We start from the raw sequence: 23,311 nt of genomic DNA on the forward strand, positions 1-23,311 counted from the left end.
GAATAGTCACAACTATTTCCTGAGAGGTGTTTTATTTTGAAATTACGGGCCAGAAGCATAGCATTGTATTCACTTAACTTGATAATATGGATTAATCCAGGAGCGCCACTGAAATCAAACAGCAGTCGTCGCCTCGCAGTGATGAGGGATGACAATAAAACAAGGCTGTTCACATTTTGTTTATGTAGATGCTTTTTCCTTTTTCTTTAACATTTGTCAGGTGGATATAACCGGTGGAATATCTTGTTGTTTCTTTCTTTTTAGTTCTCTTTCTCTTTTAAAATGTCTTTTTTATTCGCAACTGGATTTTAGAGCGGAGAAACATCACTTTACAGGGATGGATCCAGCTGGAGAGCTTTTACGCGGCGCATTTCTCGGAGCGTCTCCTCAGATACAGAAAAATTAAGCGGTCTCTGATCTGAGGAGTGAACAATGAAGTACGGACTGGTTGTGCTCTCGGCTGGCTTTACTGGTTTACTCAGCTTCACATTCCTTGCTGTGGCCATCGGAACTGATTACTGGTACATTATCGATGTAAATAAGCCCAACCACACGGGGCCAAATGACCTGAGTTCACACTCTGGATTGTGGAGAATCATTGAAGGTTTGGGGATTTCATATTCACTTACTAATAAATCGTACATGTATCCGCTTCTGTATCATCCACATGTTAAATCTACTCAGTTATTGCAACTTAGTTATACAATTTTAAATTTCAGGCGGAAATACTCGGGTAGTTAATTATTTGTGATTCAACCTTTCTATTCAAGAAAATATTTTTCTAAAACAACGCAAATACACGAATGCATCGAATATTCTTTATATCGAATCTGTTTATTTGTGTGCTGATGCTGCATTACTGCTCTAATCATCATCAGCTTCCGATTAAACCCTCATCCGTTGGTTGTGCAGAACCCAGGTGCTGAAGCAACCTGACGCGAATCTCAGATCACCATAGTGAGTTTTTTTTTTTAATCTGGCCGAAGTAAATCTATATATGTGAAATGCTGACTGAATTTAAATGGCATTTATCTGAAATAATGTGAGTGCTATGAACCTCTTCTGCGCAAAAATCTGTGTGCACAAAGGAGCTTGTTGAGGATGTCTTGTGAGTGCTGTTAAATGTTCTGCTCTTAGCCTACACAGCTTGAGGTCCTTAATGTGTTTATTTGGTTGCAGGTTGCACCCACAGTTCTTACAATAATTGTGAAGTAATGCAACAACATGAAGCCTTCATCCAATCAATAACTGAACATCCAGTGACAGGAATTCTCAGTGCACAACATGCACACTGGAGCATTTTAAAAAAGAAATGGAAGGCAGATACTTTGCTTTTGAAAATGTTTTTTTTTTTAATTTTTTTAGTCTGTCACTTGTAACCTTTCCCTCTGACATTTTCAGGTGCAAATAGGAGTTCAGTCATCCCCTCGTTTACAGCAAATATGTCCAGCCTGTCAGAGACTGAAAGGCACCTTCTCGGTGAGTGTCCTTTTTTTAACAACAGACATAAGAGTTTAATAGAATTCAAGTGGTTGTCACACATGGGTGCAATATAATCAAAAAGCAAATTAATTTCTGGTATTGTTATTCAGTCATATACCCATGTTAATTTTGATGCATGTAGCTCACAGCTAAAGAAGACCCACAAATGGAGGTTTTTCCAACAAATTTAAATTTTATGTAAGAGCGAGAAAAAATGAGTTTTAATGCAAAAATATTGACATACTGAAAGTATGTAAAATATATTCACTCGGTGCTTCTTTGTGCACGAATAACTACATGTGGTAACTGTATGTGGTAGATTCTCTAAGAGGTTTGTTTCAGGTGAGCACAGTGATTCCATGTTTAGTAAAGTAATTATTGGTGCACTTGACTGTATGAGTAGGTGCCAAGTCCTGCTGGAAAATAAACTCAACCTCTCCATAAAGCTTGTCAGCAGCAGGAAACATGAAGGGCTCTAAAACATTTAGATAGATGACCATGCTGACCTTAGACTCACTAAAACACATTGGAACAGTACCTGCAGATTACTTGGCTTCCCAAAGTCCTCACTGAATGTGCAGCTGTCACCCTGGATCTCAAGTAATATGAATTATGTGCCTCTATTTTCTTCCTGCAGACTGAGCGACCTTCATTTCCACATGAAATGGACCACATTGCCACAGTCCAGTACTTTTTCTCCTTAGTCTACCTACACTGTAAAAAAAAACGGCCTCATTTTACGGTAAAAAACTGGCAGCTGAGTTGCCAGAAGTTTACCGTCTTTATACGGTAAAAGTCTGGCAACCAAAACTGCCAGTTTTTTACCGTATTTCTAAAATACGGTAAAATTCTGGCAACCAAAGCTGCCAGTTTTTTACCGTATTTCTAAAATACGGTAAAATTCTGGCAACCACAGCTGCCAGTTTTTTACCGTATTTGCTAAATGCAGGATTTTACCGTATTTTTGAAATACGGTAAAATTCTGGCAACCACAGCTGCCAGTTTTTTACCGTATTTGCTAAATGCAGGATTTTACCGTATTTTTAAAATACGGTAAAATTCTGGCAACCACAGCTGCCAGTTTGTCACCGTATTTTGTACATGCAGGATTTTACCGTATTTTTAATATACGGTAAAATACCGTACTTCCTAAAATATTTTAAAAAAAATAAAATGTGGTTTTGCCGTAGTAAATACGGTCATGCTGACTGAGGCATAATATCTACATGAGTGAAAAACACATCCAGACTGTATGATATATTGACATTTTATTGTAAACCCTCCCCCCCAAAAAAAACTTATGGTAAATTACTGGTCTCTGTTCCTACCAGAATTTTACCATACAAATTATAGTACAACAACCAAGGAAGTGTAACTTGTCAAGCATTTCTATACAGAAAGTTATAAAGAAAATAATTTCTAATTAAACAAAAATACAGATTACGAGTAATCCACTTAAAGAAACAATTTCTATTTAAAAAGTCAAGTTAAAAAAAGAACTGATTCTATTTTATGTCCAGTTTCCTCACGGTATTACTGAGATCTGGAAAACAAAAACAAAACAAACAGTATGTGTCCACATAAGAGATAACATATTGTAGAAGACAAAATGGTGATAAAAGGATTCTTGTTCTGGGTTGAGAGTCACAAGTCGCTGAGATCAGACGTTGCTCAGGATGGTTGTAGTCTTCCCAGTCACAGGTTGAAATTGAGACTCGCATGTTGTCAATCGGGTGTTTCCTCTCTGCTGGAAAACAAAAAGAAAAAGTTAGAAAGATGCACTACATGAACATCTTATTCGCTTAAATGTTTGTTTCACCTTTGTTGACTTGCATATGGACACAGGTACTTCAACCAGGTGGTGTGATCATTTCTGACTGAAAATTCAGTAGTTAAACCTTTGTTTGTTGTCAACAGGTGTGATCCTCTGGTCTGCAACCAGACAAAATACACAAACAAAAAACAAATAAAAACAAATATAACTGTTTTAGGCAATTTATGAAATAGATACTCACCATTTATCTGAGTCTCATGAAGGCCAATAGGTTGTCTTCAACCATTTATGTAAGTTACATTTCCTGCAAGCTAGCAGAAACAAAGCTGTAAATGTGAACACTTTTCATACAGGCAAACAAATTGATACAGCTGAGACAATTTATGCTAGGTTAGTTTTTCTCAGTCACTTTTGGTGCATTTCTCGAGTCATTGTTGGCATTTACAAAACAGTAAGCGCATTTCTCAAAACAATTTGTAGAAACAGGAAAAATAGCATTTGTTTGCTTTCAAAATCCTTAGTTCAGCTCTTAAAATCCTGTCTGTTAACATATCAGTGACTCAAAATAATAAGTTATAGTCTCTCTATGTACAGATAAGACAGTCAAATCGATTAGTCATGAGAAGAGACTACAAAAGGATCATTTACGCCAGTGTTTCTCAACCCTGGTCCTCAACGCCCCCCTGCTCTGCATGTTTTAGATGTGCCTCTACTCCAGAACAGCTGATTCAAATGATTGGATGACAATCAAGTACTGCAGAAGCTTGTTAATCATCCAGAGATACAATTCAGGTGTGTGGCAGAAGGGAAATACCTAAACCTGCAGGACAGGGTGACGCTGAAGACCAGGATTGAGAAACACTGATTTACGCTTTTGCTATAATTTATTCATGGACCATGCCATGGTGATTCAGAAAGAAAAAGACAGAAATGCAGAGAACAAAAAAAGTAGAAAAGGAGCCACAGGACAATCTCCTCAAGGAAAACTGTACAGTGCTGTAGAAATTACATTACATTTTAATTTCCATAGTCACTTTGTTCCTTAACTCCACTGAGGAATCTTTTTTCCTCAGTGGGGTTAAGGAATGAACAGTAGGGTGGGAGGACCTCCATCAGCATCATGTTGTGGGTCTCAGCCATGTCCTGATGTTGGACTGATGGAAACTGGCAGATGTCCTCAGCCTCTTCTGACTCTTCTTCTGCTTTCCTCCCAACTATTTCCTCCTCAGCCTCACTCCTCTTCTTCTCTCTGGCTGTTCACTCTGCCCAGATACTTGTTCATCAGTTCTCAGACATGTAACATTGTGTTGTGTTCTGACTATATAGAGCATAATGTTGCCAACTGATGGTTCACAAGATGCACCTCCAATCTGTTTCAGAAAACTGGTTGATCGTTGGTTGAGCTAATGGTTCATACACTGACCTGTTAGAGAAACTCAGGACTCACTTGGGAGCAATTTACCAATTCAGGACAGATTTAGAAAATAATAGAATATAAATTAATTAATATATGATTCACATTATGACAACTTTAAGACTTATGCATGTTAAGACTTACACAATGAACTGATGCTATTTTGGAAGTTGAGAATTCAACACAGACACGTTGTTGTCCTGTTGTCCTCATTTTCTGTATACACCCTTTATCCTCCGGGTCAAAATGACCCGTCTTCAATAAACCCCCAATATAAGCAGCTTAATTGAATTTTAAACACCAAATTCTATCTTGTATATTGTCACTCACCACAAAATGTGTGAATACTTGACTTTTCCCTCTCCACTTGAATTTCTATAGCTTAAGAAAAAAAATGTGCAAAATGAGTTTCGAATGCATTTTTATTCATCACAGTGACTAATTTTCTTTTACTTTTCTCCAGTGAACAAGAGGATGTACAATACAAAAATATGAAAAATAACATAACCCATTCAACTAATTGGCACATGTAGGGCAGTATGCAAGTGCACAGCCTTTGCAGATATATTTCTTACACCTGCAGCACACAGTATGTGTTTTACAGTCTGAGGGCAGAACTGACATCTCTTCCTCTTACTTGGCTTAGCTGAGGAAGTGGCTGTGGTAGATGGATCCTCAGGTTGATCAGGAGCTGCTGCACTCTGAATAGCTTTCACAACTGCTGCTGAGGCTTCTGTGTGGGGGACATGCTTCCTTCTTTCAATGAGTGGAGTTACAAGTGCCTTTCCTAGCTGCTCCAGGAACACCCTCTTCTTGTTGTGCTTATGAGACATCCAGGTTGGGTTGATCTCTATCCAAATCACAAAGGCATTGTAGGAGGACACATCAATGATGTTGTGGAAGATGACCAGGGGCCAGCGGGCAGTCATTCTTCTGCAGCTATATGCTCCAATCACCTTATCTAGGTTGTCCACACCTCCTTTGTTTCGGTTTTATTCCAGGATGATGATTGGCTTCCTGTCCTCACGGTCACTAATGTCGCCGTCTTTGTGCAGTGTGCTCAGAAGAACTACATTCTTGTTTTTCTTTGGGAGGTAGGAAACTAGAGTGGTGGTGGGTGTGAAGGCAAACTTTGAGGAGAAGACCTCTCTCTCCTTTGACCCAAGCAGTGCAGGTGGGAGCTCAGGCTTGTTCTTTTGAACTGTACCAACCATGGTGATCTTCCTCTTCAGGAGCTGCTGTCCGAGTTCATAAGAGTTGAAGAAATTGTCACATGTCACATTGTGACCCCTCAGTCCCTCTGTCACATCAAGCACAACTCGCAACCCCTGGTTCTTCTCTGGGCATCCACTGGTTGACTTCCCAGTATAGACTTGCATTTTCCAAGCATAGCTTGATTCAGAAGCCACCCATGACTTGATCCCATATTTTGCTGGCTTGCTGGGCATATACTGCCGGAAAGGACAACAACCTTTGGACAAAAGACATTAGCATCAGTGATTAGTATCAGTGTCACAGAAAACAGTCAAAGAAATCAATAGTGAAAATCACTTTTATTACAAATATGAAAACAGATTACCTCTAAATGGAACCAGTTGCTCATCCACTGTTACATCAGGCTCTGGATTGTAGAGGTAGGGCAACCGCTCCACCCACTTGTCCCATACCTCTCTTATGGCTGCAAGTTTGTCTGTCATACGTCTTGCTGGTCTTGATTCACGGTCATCAAATCGCATCAGTCTTGAGTAGGTGTGAAAGAGTTTGACTGGCATTGTGGCTCGGAAAATTGGCCTTCCACTCTCTGCTCACTTCTGCTACTGATTGATCTGAGACACAACTAAAACTTTGTAACATTTTATGGTTTGTAAATAACTCTGTGACCTTGATTTCAACTCCATTTGCCTCACGGGTCATTTTGACCTGAAGACCATCTTTGTACCTTTTTTTGTACAGCTTACATGGAAATGAGAATAAAAGCAACACTGAACTTTTTCTATTGTCTGGGCCAATCTAGGAAAAGTCTTAAAATCTCAAGTTAAAAAAATTACATTTAGGGGATTGTTTGGGGGGGGGGGGGTTTAACACAGTGGCGGGTCATTTTGACCCGAGGACAACAGGAGGGTTAACATATTTTGATCAAGACGATAAAAGCAAATTACAATTATAAAAGCATAGAAGTGTACATAACCAGCTACATGATGTACAAAAGCAAAACTTGCAAAACTAATTCTTTTGATGTGCAGAAGTGACACAGTAATTTGAAGATTGAACAGGTAGTTTTAAGAATTTCAATTCTGTTCTGAGAGATGCACCCAAACTGAGAAAAGCTGTAAAATATTAATATTTAAATTCTCTTATCTTCAAATCCTTCAACTGTCATGGACCCAGTGACTTTAGTGCAAGTATTTTGGGTGTGAGAGTCAAGAGGTCAAAGGAAAATATTAAATAATATCTCTGATGCCAAGCTTTATACTTCTAAGTATTACCAAAGTATTGAAACAAAAGCTAACATGTTCTTCAGAGATTTAACTTGCATGCATGAACATTTCACACTCAAAGTAATTCAAATTAATTATTGAACCAAACTTGGAAAAAGTTGCTTCTGCCATTAACAATAACTTTAAGCACATGTAGTCTGAAGTAGACCAGAAATATAATCTATGCAGCCGTTCCTACAGAAACATTAATGGAAGTGTTGCATCTGTGAAGATTAAATGTTCCATATAGTAAAAATATCTAGCTGCAGTGCATGTACATAAACAGCATGGCTCAGAAACTACACATTTCTTTGTCAGTTGGTTAAAGTTAGCTAACTTCAGTTGAAACCGTGAAAGGGACTCACCTGTGATGTGTTGCCCTTCTCCTCCTGAACGTGCAAAAATAGCAGAAATTTGATTTCAAAGACAGTAGCAGCATCTTGACAAGGACCAGGCCTACTGGGCTCTCAGCACCCTAGTTAGCAACCTTAGTTAGCACAGTGACTTTACTGTGTTGAGTTCAGGACACCACTACAGGAACAGAGTTAAAAGAATCTTGCTGCTGATGCTGAAGGATCAAGCAGCAATGCAAACTAGATAATTATTTGTTTACATGACAAATAACAGTCTCCATTTACTGTAAACCCTACTATTTATCACAATTACAAAATGAAAAACTCTCTAGACCAGGGGTCCCCAAACTACGGCCTGCGTCATTTGGTCTGGTAATGCCGGATCTGGCCCGCCTCCTCATACCAGAGAGCATTCAGTGTATTTTTTCATATATTGTATTTTCTGGTTTGTGGATTTCTCTTCAACCACCAGGGGGCTCTTGAGCAGATGTTAAACTAACTTTCCCTCAAATATATACTAGTCAGTCCCAGTCACCGTTTCACTCACGGTTTTTTCCATTTCCATTCTGGGTAAAAATCTATCTAAAAGCGACCGCGAATGTGTCGTAGTCAGCAACCCCCCCCCCCCCCCCCCCCCCCCCCCCCCCCCCCCCCCCCCCCGCCGACAATAAGTTTCTAAGGTATCTTTCTCCAAAAACTAAGACCGGCCCCCGAGCAGAGAAAGGAACAGCTATGTGGCCCTCGCAGGAAAAAGTTTGGGGACCCCTGCTCTAGACTATTCTCTACTAATAGCACAATATTCAAAACCAAGTGTGGGATTTGTGAAACTTCAATGATGGGTGACTTTACAACTTGTATGATTTTGGATAACACTAGAATTGTTCTTTATTGAAGTTTCACAAATCAGATAAAGGTTTTACAAATCCCACACTTGGTTTTAAATATTCTGATATGAGTTGAGAATAATCTAGTCCAGATTTGAAGAGTCTAGGTGTTGTAGTTTTTTAGCTAGAGTAAATTAAAGATGCTGATTGCAGTGAAAAATTAGGTGGAATTGCCCTTTAGCCATTTCCCAAATTGGAAGCAGCAATTGGAAACCAACTTCAGCTTCATTCAAGCAAGAGGGGCTAACATACAGTTCTCTTAATGTTAATGATCAAATGCTCTCATAAATGATGGTGGCGTTGGCTGTAGGAGTTTGCTTTGCAATCGGTGGATCGCCAGATCGATGCCTGGTCTACTGCTGAGATTTCAGTTTGGTGTATTAAAGGCATTATTAAAAAAGAAACCAAAATATCACACCAGCATTCTGTTCTTTGTAAAAAATTATTTTGCAGTCTTGTTTACGCTTTTACATTGTAGATCTAAACATCAGCAAAATTTGTAATTTTGGCTGATTGCTACTGTTAAGTTTAGGGTAATTAACTGCTGGCAATATTACAATTTTTTAAGAACTTTACAATTACTTATATTTTTACACTATATTTCTGTATTTTCTACATTCGTGACTGTCACAATTATTTAGGATATATGTTTATTCAGTTATGATAATGCCATGTATTTTCTACGGCAGTATAATGCTGTGAATATTCTGGTCAGTAACTGCTGGCATTTTACAATTTTTTACCGTAAATTTACTGCCTTTCTTTGCAGTTTCGACTTACGGTAGTTCCATGTAATTTCTACGGTAATGCAATGTTTTTGGGTACGACGGTCAAAAACTGTTGGTCTTTTACCATTTCTTACCGTAAATTTACTGACTTTCTTTGCAGTTTCGACTTACGGTAGTTCCATGTAATTTCTACGGTAATGCAATGTTTTTGGATACGACGGTCAAAAACTGTTGGTTTTTTACAGTTTTGTACCGTAAATTTACTGACTTTTTTTACAGTGTAGGATGCTTCATGGTGCAATAAAAATATGGTTGTCGGTCATGATGTGGTTAATCCTGTTGCTTGTACACTTTTTTTTCTTTACACTTCTTCCTTTCAATTAACTTTCCATTAGTTAATGGGCTTCCATGAGCCTGCAGCTTCTAAAGCAGTACCCTTTTGGGACTGATCAGTGACTGTTTGCTGGTCAAAAAAATTGAGCATTCTGCCCAATGCTTGTGAGGACACATAACATTTGTGTTTCTTAGTCTGGTAATAGTCCCACTTTACAAGAAGCAGAATTTTTGGTTTTAATTAGCTATAAGCCATTTTTAAAAGTTTATCTCGGAACTGCATTATTTTCTGTTTAATGATTCCTTTTCAGTTTAGATTAATATTACTTTAATAATTTTCTTACTTGCTGAGATGAACCTGGAACCACATGTTCACCAGACTAACAATAAGCCTACTTGGACATTCTGTGGAGGAACAGTGTTTCACAGAGGCCTCAGAGTAGATCAGCATCCATGGGGGTTTCAAAGAGCCCTTGTTTACAACCTCGCAACAAATGGAGTTAAATCACTTGCTGAGAAAAGGGGTACCTTCATCATGTCTGCAAGTTGATTATCCTCTACTGACAGTAGAAATAAAAGCCCCAAAGGCTCCCCAGATAGCTAAAATCAATTTGGAAATCTTCGAAGCTTTTCCACATGATTGCACACAGCATTACAGTGAAATACAACACAGCTGTAGTTCAGACCCTCTAACAAACCCCTAACAAAATGCTGCACATTTCTTTGTATTGGAAATGTGCGTTTTTGCAGGCTTGCACAAGGTAGTGGTCATCTTGCTGCCTCTCAGCCTGGTGCTGCTGGTGTTCGGATGGATCTTGGGACTGGTCAGCTCATTGGCCTGCAGTCCTAGGCTGCTGGCTGCATCGGCTTCCTATGTTTTCCTCTGCAGTAAGTTCATTTACATGTCTTGATGTATTGCTGTGCTTGAATGCAGAATATGTGCCTTGCATGAAGGTTATAATCAAAACAGATAAAAAAAAAACAACAAATGTGCTGCGTTGTGATGTATGTAGAACACAACACAAAGACGTATGTTTACGTGTGAGAGGAAGCCTTGAAAAATGAGTTTCAGCTGCTCTTGCATCTGATTAATCTCTGAGTAAAACCACTACTTTCAGATTTTGTGGGATGGGAAGTACACTTGAGTGGAGTGACTGCCATAAAAAAAAAAAAAACTGTTTTATTGGTGTTAGTGTGGTATGTGTTAAAGTAGTTTGGGGGCAAATGTTTCCAAAAAAACATGGGTAATTTGCACGAAAAGGAAATGGTATCTCATTGTGATGTGTTTGTTTTTGCCCAAAGTGTTATTTCAGTGGGTGATGATGATAAGTTATTAAAAGGAAAATAAGAATTTAATGAGCAAAACAAAACCCTGGCTTGAGTCCAGCGACAGATTTTGCGAGAATGCATTGTTATCTAAACTTTCAAGTTAAGATGATGTAGCGTCATGAGAAGTGTAAAACATGAATAGTTTGCAAAACTGACATATTTCTTGTTGCATTTGCATATTGAGTTTAGTTGATAATTACATTTCCGAAGTGAAAAGAATATGTCAGCGGTGTGTCTGTGTAAACTGGATATCAAAATATTATGTTGAAACCACAATGTAAATGTGGAAATATAGATGCTAAAATTGCAGTGGAATGTCATGAACTGCTTTGTTTACAATTAATTTGAACCTCACAAACCTATATAACTTAGAGAAATGTATGCACAAGCATGACAAGTTGTAATGTGAATAATATACTGTATTGACATTATTGCTTCCACAGTTTTAAAAGGTAGTTATTTATTTCTGAGGCACAGAGCGCCATTTAATAGCAGTCTAGCAAATTATGTAACCTTCAGTTGTTATAAAAAATGCTGCATTTTTCAAACATACATAACTTAGAAGAAGTTTGACTTCACATTTTGATGTCTTTAAATTGTGGTTCCTCAGAACGTGTCTTACATATGTGGATGTGTCTTCCTGGCCTAGTGGACTCAACTCAAAACCTCTTTATGTGTGTGAAAATGTGTCATAAAATTACTTGCCAGTTCCTGAAATCAATGCAAAAGTTGAATAAGGATCAATTTTGTCTTATTTTTGGAAATAGGTGGGTAAAACACAAGAGGATAGTAAGATGTTCCTTCTTGATGTTGACCAATTACTTAAACACCCATTACCACCAAACCACCTCAGCATGGATAATGGCTTAATTGACTGTGTTGATGACAGCACTTTCACAGTAATACTTCACAAGAAGCTGTCTGAAATCTCAGAAAAGATTGCTGTGGAGTAAAAGACCCTACATCCACACACACTCTCCTCCTCTGGCCCAAAATGTCTATTTTTGACATGACATTATTATCTCCCTTATAAAAATTGTGGTTACATTCAAATGTAGAGTTCATTAATGCCTTTGTTTGTTATGATTGATGTCACTTGAATGACAAATTAAAGCTGTCATGATCATGTGGGCTTTTTGATTTGCTTTTGTTTAAGTTCTATAATTTGGATCTTGCATTTTGAGTTATTTATGTATTTTCTATATTAATCTCTGCTTCAATAGTATTTATTAGTCTTCTAGTAGTATTTGCAGTTTCAGTGATCTTGTTAGTCTAATCTCCTCAGCTCCTTACACTTGCTCCCCACTCAGCTGCCATTCATTCTGTTGATTGTACTTACCTAGTTCATATGAAAAAAAATCACATCTCCACAGTATTTGAGCTCCTTGGTTTCTTTTTCTCACTGCTGGATCCTTCTTTTGACACAATCCTGGATTGTGTGTGTTTCCCGCATGTTCTGTGAGTATTCACTTTCACCATTAGATAGGCTCTCCATCATGCACATGCCTCTGCCCTGTTTCAATTTGGGTGGTCCTCAACACAAGCCAAACATGACAGAAGCACCTTTAAAACATTTCTTTGAACAGAAATGTATTTTTAGACAGTAAGGACACTTATTCTACCAGTTTTTGAGAGTGCAGAATGACATCGCTCCATTAACCTTTCTGATTAGATTCTCTCTTTCGGGAGAGATACAATAATATATCTAACATTATTTATAACAGCCTATAACAGTTGGAGTAAATATGATATTAGGGTACAAACAGACTGAGTCTAAGTTCCAAGTGTCCACCCAGGACACTGCACAGAGAGATGTCCAAATCGTGTTCAAACTGCAGAGACATGTCCAAATCGTAAAGTACAGGCGTGTGAAAAAGCAGCCACTGTCTTACAAGAAAAGGAAAGAGATGGAAGCATTGAAGGACCTTGAGCAAACCAGTAGGTATTTCTCCAGATTCTTTACCACCATTGTTTATAAAACATTATTAGGTTTTATTATGACTGCACCCTCTGCTAAAATACCGAGTCTTAGTCATGTTCTGTCCACATTAAAAGATCTGCTATTGCTGCGCTCTTCCACCTTCAAAACCAGAGTAAACACACACAAAAGTAAAGAGTGAGGTAATGGGTTTTAGGATTTTGTGCCTCTCTCATCAGTCCTTTCTAAATGCATTATCACGTTTTGATATTTTGGTATCTGATATTTGGGGGTTTTGTGTCAGTTTGTGATCTCTCTTTTATCACTGCCATCATCCTCTGGAAAATATCTCTAGATTTTAGAGAGGCATCAGTGACCATGAGTGTTGAAAGAACAGACCTTTATTTATTTATTTATTTCCTGTGCTGCATAGTGCAATCTACGCACTGTGCAAACCAGAATAATAATAAATTGTTTAACTAGTGCAGAGTAGTGCTGTAATATCTTTGGATTGTATCCTTTTACACATTTGTTGTTTTAGCTTAATTTATAAATGTTTCTTCCTCTCTTCATTTGATCTCGCTGTTGTGTCACTGGATGTAGATTTTACTACACTGTGAGTAAAAAAAACAACCAAGCAGCTGTGAATTTAAATATTAGTAATTGCCAAGAGTAAATACAGCTCAAGATGGTGGAAGCAGAGTGTTTTCTTCCAGCATGTCCTCCTAAATGTCAGAAGGAATCGCTCATTTAATGGCTGAATACTTTAGATGTTTTGCTCTGGACATTTAAGAATGGTTTTCTTTCCAGCTCACCTCTGGGGTAACTGTCAACCAAGACAATTCCTCCATCCATTGCAAAACACAAGGAATACAGAAAAGAACAGACAAAAAGAGAAAGGAAAGAAAAGAAGAAACAAATGATTCATGATACATTATAGAACATCCAGATGCCATTCAATGGGCAGTTTTACAGCACTCCTCCCTTCTGTGGAGTCAATGATCAGATTATATTTTTGGAGGCAGCATACTGGGATAATTTGCATATGACTGGGGAATAAATTCACAAAAGCTGCTCTGCTGTTCTGTAATTGCAGTGGCCAACGTTACATCACAGCATGAAGATTTGTGTATGTGTGCGTTTGTGTTGTGTTGTTTACTCTTTGTCAAAACATTTTACCTGAAATTACCCGGAATTTTAAGCAATATAAACACTACATATAGCTACCTTTCAAATTTTTTTCTTTGCTAGTTCTAATTTTTCAGAAGATGAGCATCTTGGGTTTTTGTGAGAAAATAAAAAAACAAAAGTCTATAATTGGTTAAAAAAACAGCACAACTTCAGTACAGTTTAAATTCCCACTGACATTTATCGTTTTTGACAAAGCTGGGTAATTTGTACAAAGCTAAAGTAAAATTTAACTTGAGAATAATGGGAAGTGATTTCTCATTTTCAAAGAAATTGAAAACCTGCATTGCCTTACAATTGTAATTTATTTCTAGAAGAACATCTCTTTCCAACAGGATTGCTCTTTTTTTACAGTTAGTAATTAGTTTTGTACCCAGAGCCACTAGATAATTACTAAGCATGATAAACTGTTCATTCAGCCTCTTCAAACAAAATGAAAGTCATAAATAGGCATTTCTGAAGAGACATACTATTTTTTATTATACTAATTTAAATTTTAAAAAGATTTAAAAAAAAAACGTTTTTGCTTTTTGTTGATTGCATATTCTTAAATAATCCTAAAATACAATAAAAATACAGCTGTCTTGGGAAGATACCACGTAACGTTGCTTTAAACATTTAAAGCAGGTTTAATTTATCCCAAGTCCTTAACATATATTTCCAGACTCTGGGACAATAAAATATTTCTATTCTTTTCTATAAATGCAAACCCAGACATAGCTGTCCACCTAAACAGGCTGAGAATGGGATCATTAATCACTGCAGGGGAGCTGCAGAGATCAGCAGCTCAGGTGGGAGCTAGTGCTAAAGAACTAGTATTTGGCACACTTGTTGGTAGGAAGGCAAGAAGCCAAGAATTAAAAGAAAGCCATCAGAAGCTTTGTTTCCATCTTGTCACAAGCCCCATTGGGCACAAACTAAATGTGGAAGACTGTGCTCTGGTCAACTATGACCAAGACTGAGTTGTTTGTTTTGCTTACTGCACATTGGGCTGGGAAAAAAAAACAAGACACCTTTATAATTTAACATGGTGGTGTTTCATTATAACACTATGAGCCCTTCTCATCATGCTGTGAAAAGGGCTTTCTTTGGCATGGCTGGAAGACGGCTATTATATAAAATGTCTTGAAAATATTCTAAGATTTTATGTTATGAAATGTGACAAAAATGTGAAAAAGCTTAAATGGTATGAATATTTTTGCAAGTCATTGATAGTCCCCTATTCTGTGTGGTTGTGAATTTTTCCCGCCTGCTAACCTCATCGGCCCCCCAAAAATCAGAGACACATTAACACCTGTCAGAGGTCTCAAAGGTACTTTTAGCTGCAGAGGGTTGTGCTCTGTTGAACATGCTTCAAATCTTCACAGATGCACACACCCGTAAACACATAGACAGCACGTTTAAGTTGGAAGAGGGCAGAGAACTCCATGCTTTTTTCCTTTATTTTTAATTTCTGCTATGTGAGACTGAGACGTCTTAGTATTTTTGAAATGACTATATGTCTTTCTTTGCTTTTGAATGATATTTCAAAAGCAGACAGATTTTTGTACACACAAAAAGTAAGGTTCTCAAAAAAATGTGTGAGAACGTAACTTGCTCTTCCAGGAAAGTACGTCAATGTTAATGTATTTTTTATGATCCACACAATTTGAAATGTCTTACTTGGTGAATACCTGCATAGCACCTAGACTTCTATATATATTTTTTTTACTTTTAACTGCAGTTTTCAGCATCTGTGCAGGTTCTTAGCACAGTTTGAAACTTATTAAGAAGATAAGGAAATTAAGCCACCTGCTGGTCTTGAGAAAGGGTCAGTTGACAGGAACACATTTGAATCCATTCCTCCACCAGCAGTCTGTCACTTAGTAACCTCTTTCTGTTTGTTTTGCACATTACCCAAACCATTTTGCATCTTTCCCAATAAGCTTAATTCTCTGAGACGTTGCACAGGTTAATAAAACAAAGACTGACATATTTATGCTAACTAAGATAATGAAAACATGACATTTAAGATGAGAATATTGGATAAAACTAATTAAAAAAAACATTTTTAATTTAGAAATGTAGGTTTAGTGAGAGGAAGGTTTAATGCCTACGTAATGGTTATTTTCAAAAACTTGTCAGAAAATGTATTATGATATCTTATATCAGAACACAGGACACAATGTGAACATGTACAGAAATACAAAAATACTTATTTTTGTTTTGCTGTTGTAATTTCTTGACAGCTGCGTTGAAACAACAATTTGTTCTGTATTTTTTCTTTGAGTAAAAACAAAAATCATTTTTCCACAGCCACAGAGGGACTAATTGGCCGTAGGCATGAACGTGAGCTCCTGTCTCTGTGTTGTGCTGTTTGATGGACCGGTGTGCTCTCACCTCCTATCTGCTAGAATCGCCTGCACTCCATCTAAATTGGCTATAGAAAATTGATGCATGGACAGTTTTATATAATAAATCACTGTGATTACGGTGTGCAGTGATGAAGCATAAGAATGGTCTGTCCAGACAATTTTGTTCACATCAGCAGGGTGCATGCAATTCATTGTTCCTGGAACAAAGCAATGTGTTAAAAATTGATATGATTTTTTAATTTTTAATTTTTTTTTAATGAAGCTTTGTTTTTTCTTTTGTGTCTTGCATGTAAACAGGTATTTTCACGCTGTCAGGGGTCAGTATCTACATCAAGTACTCTAATCAGGCCATGGAGGAGTTCCAAAGGATTGTTCCCCCTGAAAATCTCGTCTTTGTGCACGTCTCCTTTGGCTGGTCGTTAGCCTTGGCATGGCTCTCCTACAGCCTGGAGGTAGCAACAGGTCTGCTGCTGTTGCTAGCTGCCAGAATAACTCAAATAAAAGGGCATTATGATTCTGGTGTTGCTATAGCTATGTTGTAGTGAACTATATACTCATATTTTTTAGGGCAGTTTTTTGGCTATAGTTGTTTTGTTTCTTAATAGCTTGCCAGCTTGGAAGAGACCAACATTTTAATAGCCAAAAACCACAGAATATACTGAAGGTAACTTTCATAGACACACACACACACACACAGAAGCTGACATTAAATCACATTACTGAACTGCTTTCATCTTTTCAAAACTAAATTGTGTCTATACTGACTCTGCTTAACATTGTTGTTGTGTATATAAAAACAAGAAGAAGTTCACCAAGTGAACTGATGGATATTTGTTCTTGAATGTATTTATGTTGTAGCTTTCCGCCTGGTTGCCACTTAAATGAGTGTTGTTTTTTTCTTAAGAGTTATATAAGTTTCAGGAGGTCAACCAGGTCAAGAGTCAAAACCAGAAGATGTAGTGCAAGCTGGCTCTAGCAGATGCACAAAAAAGTTGACATTAAATTACTTTTCTTGGCCACTTGTATTTTCCTTCTGTCAACTGACTTTGCCTAAAGTAATGTTTTGAATGGCTGTGTAAAATAGAAAAGACAACCTAGCCATGCTAATTATTGCAGAGTAGCATTATTTCCCCCCGTTTGTTCAAATCTTCCACTCCTTGAAAGATTCATTGCTGTTCCATATTTTCTCCCATTGTGGATAATCAGCTTCACTGTAGTTTAATGGAGCCCCAAAGCCTTAGAAACGGCTTCGTAACCCTTTAAGATGCTCTGAGTTTTAAGATGCCTATTTGCCCATTTTACCTTGATTCTGAAACTGTGACACTAACAAGATGTAGAAAATAAAATAATAATAATAATTTTAAAAAATAAGCCAGCATGGAAAATAGCAATGAATTAATAACTTAACAAATGTAACAACTACTTTCTCACATTGGGCAGTGATGGCATGAATAGTTTTTTTCCCCCTTAATTAATGAAAACATTATTTGAAGACAGCTTTTTGTATTTCCTTCGGTCATTTTTGTCTGATAAAACAAAATTGTTTTACAATCTCCAACATCTAAGTGCAAAAAGTAGAAACAGAAGTATGCAAGGGAATTACACTTGTTTGCCTGCAGTGTAAATATGTTTTCTCTTTATGAATTGCTGTCTTTCTTTAAGTTTGAGCCCTGTGATATGAAAGTAGGCTGAGCAGTTTGGCTGAATGACTTTTTTTTTTCTATTTTGATGTATGCAGGCTGTTAGCCATGAAGAGGGGGGTGTTTCCTCTACCATGTTTTCCTGTTTATATATATGGACTGCAGTGGTGCTGTAGTGTATTTTATTGGAGCGAAAACATTGCTGACTCTGCTGGAGTAAACCATCACCTAGAACATGAGACCCTTACTGGATGTGAAGTTATATCCTCGCAGATGTTTGCTAATAGAACAACTGCGAAATTGCTTTTACATGTACTATCAGAAGCTTGGACATCACATTTGAAACGTCTTCTATAATGTTGAAAGGATTCACTGTTGAAGCTGATAAGCATAGTTACGCCTTGCCATTAAAAACCTATACGGCTTGGCTACCAGTAGATGAAATACATTTGAAAATAAAGCAGAGGATGCAACAAGTATTCTGATGAAGATGCTTTTTTTAGTGTAACAAAATGTATGCATGTGCTATATGCCTGTCAGTTGTCCAGTAGGCAAATGTTATTCCTCCTAGCAATAAAAACTAGCAAGTAAAAAAAAGAGTGCTGCTAACTTTACAACACTCAGCACGAACTGTGTAATATTTGTGCTCTTGTATAAATCTCAACCATTTTGTGAGTTTTAGTAAATAAATCATTTGAAATATCATTCCATCTGTTGAGTACAAAAGAGTGCCATCATATGTGACTCTTTCAGATGATCTGAAGCTCCCTGTTATTGTCTGATTTATGCACTTTATGATTGTTCTGCATACTGGTTACAATGAGCTGTTCTTACGCAACGTTGATTACATTCACGTGTCTGTTTTGTTTTGGATATATTGAATGTCTGAATGTTAGCCTGTGAATGTAAATGAAGCACACTGGGAGTCTGGAAGCAAAGATATTGCTGTGTGTGAAGAATTGCTGCTGCCAGCCCAGGGAGAATTTGGTGATGTGTTATTAGTATCTTTCAGCACTGTTGTCTGTAAGCTCTATTAATAAAACCCATTTAAAAATAGTATTGGATGATGCAAAAGTTGAATATTTTCTGAGTATCTGTAGTACTTATGTTGGTTACTTGCTGTTAAAGTTAAAAATGTGCTATAGCTGGATGATTGCACTGGGGCAATTTTCTCCACCCTTTATTCTGAGATCATTAAAAATTTAAAATGCAATGTGGAACGACACTCACGCTTTTAATAAGCATACAGAGCTGTCACATGAGGAAATATAGTTTTCCTGTAAAATTGCTTGAAATTAACAGAGGGAAATGGAGTAAACAAAAACAGAAGCAAAGCAATCCAGGCATACATTCACAATTATTTATTTTAAATATGTCCTGAGGTGGATATATTACATTTTTAGGCTCAATAACACGGTGCCCTGAAAAAGCTTTCCGATCTTGTTAACCTTCTCACACTCTCAAAAGCTCTGAAATCACATTTTCAAGAATCTGGTCACCATTTCTGGACCAATATTATGACTTTCACACTCAATGTGACCCCATGAGTGGTGCTCCCCTTACTTCCCAGTTGTAATACACCCTTTATCTAAGTCTTATAACAATTTTAATAGCACAGAATACATTAAGCCCTTTAAGTGCCCCGTTTTAGTTGTTTTCTATCTAATTTATACTTTACTTACTTTCTGTTACCTCTGTTTGTTTATTTTTTAGTTATCTACTTTTTATCCACGTACTTATGGAAATAATTGCTGGATTTTGTTTGTGTGTCTTGTTTTATTTTTGGTTCTTGTTTTGTCATTTATTAGTTTGTGCTTATTCTCCAAAGTACTGTCTCAAGTATGACTTGAATGTCTATGTATGGTGCTCATTGTTTTGTAAAAAATCATAAATAAATAAACCAATCAGAGCCAGGAGGAAGGACTATCTTAGCATTGATGAGGACATGGGAACAATGGGTTCAATGGAGGAGCCAGTAGAGAATACTAACACTGTGGAGGTTAACATACACAGGAGGAAGTGGGAATTACATAACACTTAATTGGTAAATGAATGCAGCTCTGGAAGGGAGCACATATGGGCAAATGAGGAGATGAGTTACACCTGGGAAGGAGAGCAATTGGGAGACTGAGTGTGAGAACGAAAACAAAATGTTGAATTGCCATCACAGATGACTGAATTAGTGAGAAGATCTCTGTTGTATGTTAGTTATGCAACAGAATCTTTCAAATACTTTCAAAATCCAAATATGCTGAGTAATCATGGTAGAAAGAAAAGTGATACAATCATAATATTTGTTTTGTTTCAATCTGGTGTGCAGCACAAATTAATGAAGCTCAGTGAGTTAAGCAAAGTCCAAACTGTGAGACATTGTGTCCACTCAGCTATTTGTGTCACCCAGCTTCTGGGTTGGTAATCACTTCTCAGATTGTACCGAAAGAAGAGGGTGATAAAAAACCGACTTCAGCACAGCAGCTTACTCTCACAGACCACCTTTATAAATTAGACCTGCTGAAATCCCATTAAACTTTTATGAAACATAGTAATTCAATCCGCTCGGGTACAAGTTGGCTCGGAACCATCAGTCTGCAGTGTATGCCCCTCTCTTTGACGGAGCGCAATAAATTTGACTCAGACAACCTCTAGCCTCATTTTAAGAATTTATTTTGGTTCCTCTAAAACCAATTTCCCTGATCAGAATCTACAAAACTCAAATATAACATCTATAAGAGCATTTATAAATCAGTCACTTGTGATGTTTAATGCCCTTCAGCTGTCCTTGTAATCAACAAAAGAAAGCAAAGTGGCTGTTGTGTTCAGTACCCCAAAATGCTCTAATATCATTACTTATTCTTGCACTCAGTAAGAGAGCTCATAAAGTTAATTGAACTCTTGGAGTCTGTATCTCAAAAATCCTTCAGTCTGACAAGAGAAGTGCTCTTCAGATGCTCGTATGAGCCACTAAACATGAATCAAATAGATGTAATAGATTTCCTGTACTCTAGAAAATGAACGTGCTGCACCTCAAGTCATAGCCACCAGATGTTGCTTTTTCTCTGTTGTCGATCATCTTAATGAACAAGGCACCGGGGTTTTCGGAAGCGTACTCAACCCTGCCCTAAAGGACAACAATCTCTCTCGCTTAATGTAAAATAGATCAACGCAACGTTGAGACAGATGTTACGAGTAGAAAGAGCAAAACTCTCAAACTAGGATAAGATTTAGAAAGAGACACTATAAAGAGGCTGCTGTGAGATGGGCTACAGACACCTTCCTGCGGACAAAGTTGAGTTTTTATGCTTCATTATCGAAAGCTTAATTTATTTAAATAATTCAACACAAAAGGGTGAAGCTAATAGACAATCCACATTCATTATAAACAGAGTGATATAAATCAAACACTGGTTTATGTTAATCTTGTTGATTATGTTTCTCAACTGATAAAAACATAAAAATCAGTTTTTTCAGATACGGTAATTAGAATTCTACATACGAGAGATTAAAAATGATTTTTAATTTATAAATGCCAGCGTTTTTAAATTCATATCAACATGTTTGAAAGTATATTCACTTAATACCTGGTCAGGTCTAATTTATGAGTAACTACTGTAACACTTTTAAGCTAATGTCTCTGGTTTAGGATCGGCTTAACAACTGAAATGCAAAATTTGCAACCCATGTCGTGGTCAGAAATTAGCTTTGATTTGTAAAAAGATTTTTTACAATATTCTCTAGGCTACAGTTGTCCATGCTGCCTCTTGGCCCTTTTTAACCACACTTTTTTTCTTCCACAAAACTTTCCTAACAACATGCAGCATCCTGTTAAGAGTCATGTTTTTAACAATGGCCTTTTGGGACCTGCACTCACTGTCATTGACAACCATCAAACAGTTTTCCCCATGACAGTGTAGGTTGGCTATAACATATTTTAAAATGATAGTGATATATCATATTATATTTTAATACAGATTTCTGAATTAACAATGGTGCTTTCATAATTGATCATTTTCAGTAAAACTGAATTCAGCTGTAGGCCATATTCTTTAACATGAACAGAGCTAACCACTTGAAATGTATTCCCCTTAGTGTAAGAAGTCTAGTGAATAGAATATGAGTTTCACATCATGGACTTAATGACAGAAATAATTTAACTTTTCAATCATATTCTAATATGAGATGCAGCGGTATATTGACATAACCCTACATAGTTCAACCCTCGAATTAAATTGCATTTTATTGGAAAATGGGCTGAATATCTAAAAAAAATATTTCACTTACATAATCTGCTCTTTTTTAAATCGTGTTTTCACACAAGTTTGTCTCCTCATTTATTTCAAACAACCTTCTTCTAGGTTGACTTAAAGTAAAACCGACACCTGCTCCACACTACAGTGCTCCGTTCCGGTGTTGCCAGTGAGGAGTGTGCAGAGCTGGAAGACCTCAGGATTGAGTGGTCTCATAAACCAAGGAGGGACCTGGTCCCTGGGGGAAGTGAATGAGTTGTGTTTCTCTTTCCCAGGAACCACTTGAAAAGTTAATTAGACTTGTGCCTCGATCCTTGAGCACTAATGGTAATAGCATCACTCAGGAAACTAAGATGCCCCGAATCTTATTTTCATTATTTCCCTCCATGACAAATGCACTTTCTGTGGGTAAATTATGAAGCAGGAGGAAAATTACCAACAAGTTAACGCTGGACATGATCCAGGTACTTTACAAAAATGCATTTTTTCCCATCTAAAACTTTTCAAACAGATCCCTTTGGTTAATATTTATATGTTTTACCAAGATTGAATTAACAAGGCTACTATTTATTTTCCTTATAATTAGGATCCAATTGCCTGCAATCATGTCTGGCATAATATACTTCCTCAATGTGTACATTAGCAGTTAAATGCCTGAACTCATCTTGTGATGAATTTGCAATGAATTTGTTCATCTTATTCCTCAGTAACTCATTGCCTTGCAAAAGTGTTCCTACCCTTTGAAACATGTCAAATTTTTCCGTCTTACAACGACAAATTTCAATGTATTTTGCTCAGATATTATGTAAATAATCATAAGACAGTGCTTAACTGTGAAATAAAATAAAAATGATTCAGTGTTTTTACCTTTATATATTTTTTACAATTAAAACAGTGAAGTGTCTATTCAGTCTCCTTTAATCTCACAACCCAAAACAAAATCTGTGATAACAAATAACTTTAGAAGTCAAAGAGCTGGTAAAGTGAGTCAACACCTGTTTGATTTACTCAAAGAACACACGTTTCTCTGCAAGTCTCTGTTTTTTTCTTAATCAGTTTATGAACTGGTGATCAAGAAAGGCAAAAAAAGAGATGCTCAAAGCATGTTAGGTTATAATCCATATCACATTCACAGACATTACTGTGGACTGTTCAATCCATCATCCGAAATAGATGGAGTATGACTCATCTGC

General features: G+C 37.1%; 2 protein-coding genes and 1 long non-coding RNA gene across 3 annotated transcripts; 1 reads left to right on the plus strand and 2 right to left on the minus strand.

Moving 5' to 3' along the window:
• Positions 1-137: 137 nt before the first annotated feature.
• LOC102217014 (transmembrane protein 235-like) lies at positions 138-18,921 on the plus strand. The gene is made up of 4 exons (XM_005801517.2): positions 138-604; positions 1,402-1,479; positions 10,196-10,333; positions 16,532-18,921. The coding sequence occupies exons 1-4, from the start codon at positions 433-435 to the stop codon at positions 16,774-16,776; spliced, it is 633 nt and encodes a 210-aa protein (XP_005801574.1). The 5' UTR covers positions 138-432; the 3' UTR covers positions 16,777-18,921.
• On the minus strand, positions 3,047-3,645 carry LOC111611633. Its single transcript, XR_002754136.1, has 3 exons — positions 3,498-3,645; positions 3,302-3,414; positions 3,047-3,229 (listed from the first exon to the last, which is right to left on the minus strand). It is a non-coding gene; the product is annotated as an uncharacterized LOC111611633 (long non-coding RNA).
• Positions 5,101-6,584, minus strand: LOC111611632 (piggyBac transposable element-derived protein 3-like). Its single transcript, XM_023348885.1, has 2 exons — positions 6,250-6,584; positions 5,101-6,141 (listed from the first exon to the last, which is right to left on the minus strand). The coding sequence occupies exons 1-2, from the start codon at positions 6,440-6,442 to the stop codon at positions 5,663-5,665; spliced, it is 672 nt and encodes a 223-aa protein (XP_023204653.1). The 5' UTR covers positions 6,443-6,584; the 3' UTR covers positions 5,101-5,662.
• Positions 18,922-23,311: the final 4,390 nt, after the last annotated feature.

The sequence above is a fragment of the Xiphophorus maculatus genome, chromosome 16 (genome assembly GCF_002775205.1).
Source record: "Xiphophorus maculatus strain JP 163 A chromosome 16, X_maculatus-5.0-male, whole genome shotgun sequence".
NCBI lineage: Eukaryota > Metazoa > Chordata > Actinopteri > Cyprinodontiformes > Poeciliidae > Xiphophorus > Xiphophorus maculatus.

What these genes read in the sequence shown, in the direction of transcription:
- LOC102217014 (XM_005801517.2), top strand. Translation starts at nt 433, where the DNA reads ATGAAGTACGGACTGGTTGTGCTCTCGGCTGGCTTTACTGGTTTACTC. An exon ending in GACTGAAAGGCACCTTCTCG is followed by an intron (nt 1,480 to 10,195) that starts GTGAGTGTCCTT and finishes GCGTTTTTGCAG; the next exon opens with GCTTGCACAAGGTAGTGGTC. An exon ending in TTCCTATGTTTTCCTCTGCA is followed by an intron (nt 10,334 to 16,531) that starts GTAAGTTCATTT and finishes GCATGTAAACAG; the next exon opens with GTATTTTCACGCTGTCAGGG.
- LOC111611632 (XM_023348885.1), bottom strand. Translation starts at nt 6,442, where the DNA reads ATGCCAGTCAAACTCTTTCACACCTACTCAAGACTGATGCGATTTGAT. An exon ending in GCAACTGGTTCCATTTAGAG is followed by an intron (nt 6,142 to 6,249) that starts GTAATCTGTTTT and finishes TTTTGTCCAAAG; the next exon opens with GTTGTTGTCCTTTCCGGCAG.